Source organism: Trachymyrmex cornetzi, unplaced genomic scaffold, assembly GCF_001594075.2.
Source record: "Trachymyrmex cornetzi isolate Tcor2-1 unplaced genomic scaffold, Tcor1.1 scaffold138, whole genome shotgun sequence".
NCBI classification, from domain to species: domain Eukaryota; kingdom Metazoa; phylum Arthropoda; class Insecta; order Hymenoptera; family Formicidae; genus Trachymyrmex; species Trachymyrmex cornetzi.
Genome location: NW_017295960.1, coordinates 1,044,152 through 1,054,196, shown reverse-complemented (window position 1 = coordinate 1,054,196; position 10,045 = coordinate 1,044,152). Strand labels below are relative to the sequence as shown.

Sequence of the window (10,045 nt, the reverse complement as noted above, 5' to 3'; positions counted from 1 at the left end):
TTCAACGCGTATAATCTTTAATCTCTCAAATCGAAGCCTTCATACTTGGATTCGCTCTTTTGTATTTTTTTAAGCAACTCCTTCGCCTCGTTCCTTTCTTGATCTAGCACAGGATCTTTATCGATCCTCTTCAATTTTGGAAGCATTGTCAGAATGATTCGTCTATATTCCTTCTCTTCTTTCTCTTCCCTCAAAAGCGGATTTCCCAGGACGATAAGTATTTCCAGATTTGGTAAACAATTTAGCTTTTTCAGCTCTGAAATCCTCGGAAGCTCGTTGTCGCGCAGATTCACATAGTTCAAACTGCGACATTGCTTGGTGAAACCATCTAGATTCGCGAGTTTGTTACTTCGCAAGTGTAACGTCGTCAGGTTCACAAGGACTCCGAGGTTTTCGATCTTCTCGATTTGGTTCTCGGCCAGAAAGAGCCGCGTTAGACCGGGACAGCAGATTCCTTCGAGAAGTAAGGCATTCGAACATTATTCAGAGTCCAACGAGAAATGACCATCAATTAGACGTTGAATTAACATTGTATTGACTTTGAAATCATTGTATCCATGTCGATTTGACATCAATTTGATGAGTCACTGGGAGAGAAGTTAAAGTTCTTAACCTCTAGGATCCTCCTTTCTTAATCGTTTAAGTTATTTGGCATTTCTGTCCCAATTTGGGACAGAAAGGCCAAATAACTTAAACGATTAAGAAAAAAACATAAGTCATTTATGTTTTAATGACTTATTCGAATTTATTAAATTACAAATAATCTAAAATGTTAGATTTGAGTATTTTGTTAGATACGACAGATAGCATTATTATCATTTTATGAATATATGTTAACGATACTTCAAATTGTTTCACATCGATTTTATTTTTACACTGAGAAAAACCCAATCGAAAGGGTTGAAACATTTGTCAATTTTTCTCAAGAATAAAGTATACGATTTCACACACGCCTAACCTGTGTTGGCTCGCATTGGCTGATTTACATCTACCCTTGAATTTTTCATACATTTCTGTACAATTTATCAAACTTCAAATTGGTATATCTCCGGAAGAAAAAATCGCTTTGAGATGGTCCAAAATGGATTTTGAAGGGGCCGTAGTAGTAAATTAATGATTCCGTTGATGGATTTGACAACAAAAATTTTCTCAATTTTTAATTTAATATCAAATATGATACTAAAAATGACTTTTTTGGCAGTTTTAGGTTAAGATATCTTGAAATATTGACGTGATAGAGCAATTCTGCAGCCGAATTCGGATTCAAAAAATTACATAAGAAAACGTTGTTAAATCCCAATCAACAAAACCATACAGGCCTGTGTAAGGGTCTCGTTTTTGCGCGTCTTACCTGCAGTACTGACAAGTGCGTTGCCACGTAGTTCCAAAGTCCTCAAGTTCACGAGGATTTGAGGATCCACATTTACTGTACGAATATCGTTATGGTTTAACTCCAGGCGCTCGAGCGATTTATGACGGATGCCGGATGTATCCGTTAGCTTATTCCAGTTTAGAGTGAGCTCCTACATTTTTGAAACCGTCTTATGTCCAATTATAAAATTAATGTAAATTAACTTTGATGAAAATATTTAATTTCTGAAAATATTTATTCATAGCCAGGCCTTATCCTACACAGCAAATGTATCAAAAATATATCTTAGAGATATATTTGAGATATGTAATATCTTTAGGATATCTGTCTAATGTATTTCGGAAATTTTTGCTGTGTGGGATATTTAAGGCTTCCTTAAATTTATCTTCAGATACTTTACGAATTATTTCATTGGCTACTGAGCATCTAAAGATAAATTTAAGGAAGCCTTAAATACAAGGTCTGACTATGAATACAGGCATTAGTCTCCTTAACAACTAAGTAAAACCTGTGGCACACGATGCTTTTTTTCCTGTTGGATTGCTTGCGTTTTAGTAAATTATTACAATGCATCACACAGAACGCAGAATTTGTATATAGTAATTTACTAAAACGCAAATAATCCAGCAAGAAAACATGTATCGTGTGTCGCTTAAGAGAAACGTCTATTACGGTCAAAGTCAGCTAGATCTTGAAATAATAAATCTATACGTATATTTTAAATAAATCTGAGATATATGACTATGCGCCGATTACTTTCAAACTTGCAATATAATAAAATTCAGACAATAATATTTCCAAAGTAATCTTACAATTAGTAAGTATTATTTAATTTCTATTTAACTTATCTTTTATCCTTTCCTATCATATAGAACAAAAGACTATTCTTAAATCAACTATAATATGCTTGTATATAAACAAAAATATTGTAATTTTGCTTCAAAGATTTTAGTCTACATTTGATTGAATTTGTGTTGAAGCAAGTATTACATTGCACTCAATTCGAGACTTGCTCAATCAGAAATCTTGTATTAATACAGATTTAATCAAATCAAAATTACAATCTTTGAAGCAAAATTACAATATTTTGCTTATATACATATAAATATATTATGTTTGATTTAAGAACAGTCTTTTTTCTGTATAGTTCTAATAATAAGAATATCAGAAAAATATGAAGAGTAAGTTGGACTGTGATTACAATTAAATTATATTGATAGAAATGGACATTACTAGTACATATTTGTTACGCGTAGAATTTCTCGATGAATTTAAACCCCATTTGAACGAGAGTCAAAGGGTACGGGTCACCTGGAGATAGGGCATCGGCTTTAACTCCATACTAGTCAGACAATTTCGGTCTGCTCGCAGTGTCTGTAGATATGGTATCGTCTCGAGTGCACATAGTGCTTCTGATGTCAATCTGTTTTCCGATACGTTCACATAACGAACGTGTTTGAAGGATGCTATCACGCTGATATTTGTAAGGCCTCTATCCGAGGCGTCCAGACTGAGATAGGCGTACTCGTATTGCGTGACACATTTTCCTAAATTGTGAAGGCACTCACCGGCCTCAGCGTGTGTCAACACGCATGTATCACGCTCGACCTCGTTCAACGAAATCGTTGATTCGCATTCAGGTTGGGCCTCTTCACCGTAATCTTCCTCTTCAGCAAGCTTCTCTTCGGCTTCCTCCTCATCATAGATTTCTTCTTCCATTTGTTCTTAATCAAATTGAGGAATAAGAATGCACACATAATAATGACTATATAATAATAATGATATATTGGATTTATTAAAGTTATTTGTAGCATTATAATAGAAATCTATAACTCTTTAAATTCTTTGGAGTGGAATCTTATTCTGAAGAGTGAAAATTGAGTCAGTCTTTAAAAAGAAACAATTTTTTATCTTTAAGAGATTTTACTCTCTTTTATAGAATAACATTTCTTTTTCATTGGTATATTCAATATATATATTCAAAATATATTAATACAGAATTCAATATTATGAAGTTATTGAACTGGCAGAAGATTTATCCGTATTTATCCTAACGAGTATAAAATTTTCAAATAACTAGAAATATATATGTAAATCTATAATATATATTAATGCAAGATACGCTTACCATTGAAAAAGAATACAATATTATTTGCAAAACTCCAACCTCTCTCCTTGATGCATTAATGACGATATATCAAATAATTCATATATCGATTAGAATTTCAAAACAAAAGACAAATTGATGTCAACGTGATTTTTAACAATATCAGTTTTATAGCTTAATTCAGTTTAGCAAAGTAAATGACGATTAAAATATCAATTAAATCAATTAAACGAAATATATCAATGCACAATACAAATGAAATTAATTAAATTTTATATTGCAAAATGATCTAAAAAATATTGCATAATTTATCTTCAGAAGAACAAAAAAATGTGTAAATCGTAATAAGAACTACGTTAGTAATTCAAATTCACGGTTTGATACACAAATTATTGATTTCGAGAGTAGGAAAGAGCAAAAATGCAGTTTTGGAAATATTACTGAAAGCATTTATTAGGAATTATTAGAAATCCACAGTGGCAGAGATAAAGGATTGTATCAAGATAGAAAAAGGTTTGTTAGAGATTGATTGTTCGATTGATTAGAATTGCTACTCTTCATATTGCACATAAAATATACGAGCTTATATGCAATGTAAATCGCAAGTGATACAATGGCAAATAAGCATCCTGTCGAGATCTTCTTAACGAACTCTGACGCATCTAGATTCCTGCCATTGGACCCTTTGAGTGTCTTCCGCGACTCGTCGCTTCCGGTGCATGATCTCGCGGAGTTTCTTCAGCAGGATGAAATTGTCCCTGAGAATCCGCTCCTGCCGTTCGCGTTCCAGCTGCAATCTCTTCGCGTTGAACGAGACGTGAGGTCTGCCCTCCGGTGGGTTCACATCTACCGTCGGTCTAGCTGTTTTTACCTGCAAAGTACAACACATTGTCACAGCATGAAATTTACGATTAGACGACATTGTCACAGCATGAAACTTAGAATTTATGATTACAACTCGTGTTATACTTTGCAGGTAAAAACAGCTTGAAGATTCCCACTAATATGTATTCTTTTAACTTGTCTTTTAAATCAAAGACATAAACATGGACTGCGCCATCAATATCTAACAAAGAACATCAATTGTGGTAAAAAAAAAGAAAGAGAAAGAGAGCCAAATTCCTAAAAACGGTCAATTTCCCTCTCTTTCTGAGATATTGTGAGTGTGGAATAAAATAAGATAGAAGTTACTTGGCCGTCTTTACAGAAAAACCACTTCAATGGTACTAAAACGGTGTCATTTGTAAGGAATACAATGAAATAATGAACTATAATAAATTTCATTAAAAATAAGGTCTTAGTAAGATTTAAAAAATAAATTCCCGCCCTTTAAAGAATTATAATATACAACGTAATTCCTTAACAAATTTTAAACTTAACATAAAAACTGCACGAATGTAATGCGTATAATTATATCGTTTGACATACAAACGATTTTTAAGAGCTTCTGTAAATAATGTAACCTCGCGCGATTATATTATTTATTTTATCGCTTTTTATTCGAAAATTACCTTTATGAAAATAATATAATATATTATAGGACCGTACATGTGATAACACAAACCATAGAAATCAAAGCCTTACTCAGTACTAAAGATATTTTATAAAAATATCTTTAGCACTGAGGTTTTCGTTAGATTCTCGGAGCTTTCATGAAGCGAGGTCTCGATGAAAGAAACATTAACCGATAAAATATTAAACAGAGTTGGATCAAAAGTAACGTTTATAATTCATGAGTGCTCACCCTAGAACGGTGACGCTCGTACGCCCTTCGTTGCCAGGAAAGCTCGTTCTCGCTTTGTATCCTTCCTCGGTTCGACATCCTGCATGCTTGATAACGCGGATGTTTGCAGTATATAGCGCGAGTATTCAAGTTTCTTTGGCAACGCGGAAACGTCCGCGATATTGATCTTCGTCGTCCCTCGACGTGCGAGAAGCGTGCGGCTTTTATCGCGAGTATATTTATATATTTATCGTTGCCTTTTAATTAATATGAGTATTCAAGTTTCTTTGGCAACGCGGAAACGTCCGCGATATTGATCTTCGTCGTCCCTCGACACGCGAGAAGCGTGCGGCTTTTATCGCGAGTATATTTATATATTTATCGTTGCCTTTTAATTAATGATGTCCAAAAAATTAAAAATGATTTTTGAATTTATAATTACAAAATTTTATTTTTTATAAAGTGAGATTTTTGTATAGATAGAAATTTAAACGCAAATAATGTCCAGAAAATAGAAAAAGATTTTTGAATTTATAATTACACATCAAGTTTTAAAGTGAGGTTTTTATAGACAGAAATTTAAACGCAATTAATGATATCTGCACGGAAAAGACAGTTTTTGTTGATGTATCTAAAAATTTAGCTAGATATATCTAAAAATAATTTTGTTAAGACTATTAAAATAATTATGTAGGACACTCAAATTGGTTGCTAAAATATCGACATCTTTTGTAGCACTTTATTATGTTTCAGATTCTTCCGTAATTATTTTGATGATCCATTAAAATTATTTTCAGATCTATATCTAGTTAAATTTTTAGATATTTCAATATAATTATTCTTTTTATGTGTATATCTCTAACTGTAATATCTACACACAAAGTGGAAGGAATTGTAAAATTTTTATAAAATTCTAAAGTTAGCTTTTATTATAATTTAAATATAGATAGATATATAGATCCATTAATATATTAATATAGATAGATGATTAATAGATCAATATAGTGATCAAGGTTTGCGAGTGTATTTATCATTATATATAGTTAAAATATTTCTATCTGTATATTACAGCTTGTAAAATTTAAATGCGCGTGTTTAATCAAAATTTCGCAATCGACAATGTACATACGAGATGCGACCACAAATTTGATTACGGATCCTCGAAATTTATATCAAGTTTCTGAAGAATAAATCTACATTGATTTTGGACTCCCTAAAGCCTGCGCGAGTAAAACTGCAAATTATAGAGTTACGACAAGATTTAGGTGTTAGTTAGACGCACACGTGCATCCATACGTACACATGTATACCTCTCTGAAAGTAGAAAATGGATGAAGAGCTAATCTCTCGAAACGACGGACGTAGGAAAACCAATCCGTGTTGAGCCATGTTTCCTTGCCCTTCTTGCTCGAACGTACCTATGTACGCAGCTAACAATATGTCATACGCACGCACGTGCGCGCGTGTGCGCCCGTGTGCATCGTGCGTGCACTTCCTCCCTTCGTGGATACAGAAGGATGCTGCGATTGGCAGAGGCTGCTGGACCAATAGTGCGCGGCAAGAGGCGGAGATTCGCTCATCTCGATCCGGAGACAAGCGTGAAACTTCTCTTTCGTCATGCTTAGATATTCATGCGAACGTCGTTCGAAAGGAAACATGAGCGACGACTTGCGAGCTCGACATTAAATATTTATTTTATGACAATTTTACAACTTCCGTCTTTATGCAAGTAATTACATGTTTAAATATTATTAATAACATTTGGAAAATCCTTATTTTAAAAGCCTTATTTTCTTAGATACTTCTGCAAAATGCATTTATGCGGAAAATAAGGGTTTTTTTAGAATTCGTACATTTTATGGTACTTAAAAAAGAAAAAAGGGACAAATAATCTTTTCTCTAGATATATTCTTTTAAATTGAAAAGAATGAAAGAAACAAAGAATTTAAAAATTACAAGCCGAGAAATTCAAAAGAAATTTTCTCTTCTTTTGAGACCTTGATCTAGTTTTTCTTCTATTTTGTATTGCATATAATGGAAACATTTTGTCCTATTTTTATATATAGCGATAAAATTACAGCTTCTCGGAAACGTACCCGGGAATCAGAAAAAATGAGTCCGAGCAACGAATACAATGAAAGAACAGAATGTAGGAATACTAATTTTTTTTGTAGTTATCTCCAGTTTTGCGGTCCGCAAGTTTCTAAAATGAAAAAACTTAAAATGCACTCCGCTATAAGAAACAGTAATAAAAGTGTAACGACGGATTAATTCCGTTGTTTACCTTACCAATTTTTATGAAAATAAACTTACCCGCAAAAAATACGGTCACTATATCAATAGCTCATATTTTTTGCGGGTGAATATAATATTTCATATTGAAATACATACGTACCTACTTTATTCAAGATTGTGTGTTAAAATGTTTAGACATCCATTCCTTTGAACGTATTAAATGTACAAGAAACGAATCCAGATAGCATACCTGATCCATTTTAACTCGAAAGGTGTTCACCTTTTAAGTTTCTTATGAATTAACGTAATCTGTTTGAAAAGAGAACTCAAAAGAAATTCAAAAATATCTACAAAAACATTTATATATATATTTGTATATATGTTATTTACTAATAAAAGTAATATTTAAGAATTGGAAAGAATATGGGCTTTAGGAGTCAGGCGCAGAAGACGTCGCGCAAAAAATACACTTATGAAGCTTGAAACTTCTTTATTTAACAAACGTGCTTACATGTTCGGCTCATTTTTGAGCCTTCCTCAGAGCAAACACAAACTAACATAGAAGGCTCAAAAATGAGCTAGCTTGAAACTTCTTTATTTAACAAACGTGCTTACATGTTTCGGCTCATTTTTGAGCCTTCCTCAGAGCAAACACAAACTAACATAGAAGGCTCAAAAATGAACGTTTGTTAAATATTGTCTCTATTGTCTGGCTGAGCGACGCGAATTCCTATTTCGTCTTATTTCTATTCTAAATATTCCTGAAAGTCTCAAAAAATTTCACCGTTACATCACCAAAAAAAGCACTTTAAGCGATGTATTTAAATTCTCGATGTAGGGGAGCTTACCATAACAGGATAATTTTTACTTTATATATAAACACATCGAGAATTTAAATACATCGCTTAAAGTGCTTTTTTTGGTGATGTAACGGCGAAATTGTTTGAGACTTTCAGGAATACTTAGAACAGAAATAAGACGAAATAGGAATTTGTGTCTCTCAGCCAGACAATAGAGACGTTTTCTTTGCAATACTGCTTCTAAAAATCGTAATCTTATGTTAACGTCGAATTAAGTGTATCAATTTGGTGAAAAGTTTTTGTATTAGAACAGATACGAAGGATTTTTTATTATTGGACACTGTAATATTATAATTTAAAGAACTTGATATTTGAATTTACGATGCTTGTGAATATTTTACGCACTATGACATCGATTAAGGAGTTTATTATTTTGACATCTATAATACACGCTATATCATTGCGGATGTTAAATCAGATTAACGACAGGATGCGAATTTACAGCCGACAATTTAGTGACCGGTTCATACCAGATGTTTTGTAATTTATTTTGTTATATTAGTTGAACCTTAATTTAAATATGTTTTCATGTAACATTGAAAATGACCCGATCGGGCTCGAAACGACGTTTGTTATTAATATGTTTTAATTCTTGATTATATTGTCTTCTTTTATTTACATATTTATGTCGTTTTTTTGGTTCGTAGCCTTGCTTAACACGTATTTTTAATTTATATTAATTGAACCATATTATAAGATGTATTTTAAATAGGAATTTATTTCGTAAGTCGGAGAGTCAAAAAAGAATTTTTTTCGACTCTCTTTGCTATCTGGAAACGGAACAATTGGATTAACTGGAGAATCGAAGCTATAATATCGTTTGCTGGGGGGGGGGGGGGGGGGGGGGGCAAAAAGGGAGGAAAAAAGGATAAATGGATATCCATGACCGGTAACGCCATGGATCGCGCACGCTGGAGGGTCGTCGATCTTAATCGCGCGCGGATCCTCGACAATATGATCCTCTCAAATGGATGAGCCCCGCCACTCGAGAGAGAGACGATGAAGATCTCTTCTCCCTCGAGGGGATACACGCGGTGTTATATTATCTAAGCAGGCATCCAGCGACCGAAATGGGCATCACCCCTCCACTCCGTTCAACATGTATTTCCCGTATCCCTGCGAGATACATTGTAGCATTACTTTGCCAGTCAATCCGGATACTCTTGCCGATCCCGCTGCAATATATTGCTTTGTAAACCCAACGGCGAGTCCCTTCGTATTGTCAAAAGCGTAAAAAACATTTTTATGGTTTTGAGAAAATAACAAGTCCCCATATTTATCACAGTTCCGTTTCGCTTTCTCTTTGCGGAAACTTTTAAGTGCCAATGGTCCTTGAAATGTCATTTTCTATATACGACAACAATCTGTGTAAATGTGAACAAATAGCAGACCTTGGTCCTATTCATATTAAACGAAATAGGAAAAAGTTTTGTTATTTGTTCACATAGATTGTGTCGTAGACAAATGATATTTTGGGTTATAAACTGGTTGCAAAAGATTTATTGAGGATTATTTAAAGGAAAGTCGCCGATACTGACATAGGTCTCCTGTAAAGTGACACCCCCTTATTTTTCGGAAACTAATTATTGCATTTTATTAATATTAATAAAATCATGATCTGTTTAGCTAATTAAAGAAGTACAAATTCATAATTCGTAGGTTTATGGCTTGTTTCTATATCAAATCAGCTAAAAACGAATTCTACAAATGCGAAAATAAAATTCTTACGATTTTCTTTTGCAAATTGT

At 33.4% G+C, this 10,045-nt stretch overlaps 2 protein-coding genes across 3 annotated transcripts; both read right to left on the bottom strand.

The window, feature by feature from the left end:
* On the bottom strand, positions 1-3,599 carry LOC108770942 (leucine-rich repeat-containing protein 23). 2 transcript variants are annotated; one of them, XM_018522715.1, is made up of 4 exons: positions 3,540-3,599; positions 2,684-3,096; positions 1,352-1,523; positions 1-454 (listed from the first exon to the last, which is right to left on the bottom strand). In XM_018522715.1, the coding sequence occupies exons 2-4, from the start codon at positions 3,089-3,091 to the stop codon at positions 18-20; spliced, it is 1,017 nt and encodes a 338-aa protein (XP_018378217.1). In that variant the 5' UTR covers positions 3,092-3,096; positions 3,540-3,599; the 3' UTR covers positions 1-17. The 2 variants fall into 2 exon arrangements, with proteins under 2 accessions (XP_018378217.1, XP_018378216.1); XM_018522714.1 differs by having other exon boundaries at positions 3,501-3,576.
* A 486-nt stretch (positions 3,600-4,085) lies between these two features.
* Positions 4,086-5,301, bottom strand: LOC108770945 (uncharacterized). Its single transcript, XM_018522725.1, has 2 exons — positions 5,224-5,301; positions 4,086-4,350 (listed from the first exon to the last, which is right to left on the bottom strand). Exons 1-2 carry the CDS (start codon positions 5,299-5,301, stop codon positions 4,123-4,125), a joined length of 306 nt encoding a protein of 101 aa, XP_018378227.1. The 3' UTR covers positions 4,086-4,122.
* Between the last annotated feature and the right edge of the window lie 4,744 nt (positions 5,302-10,045).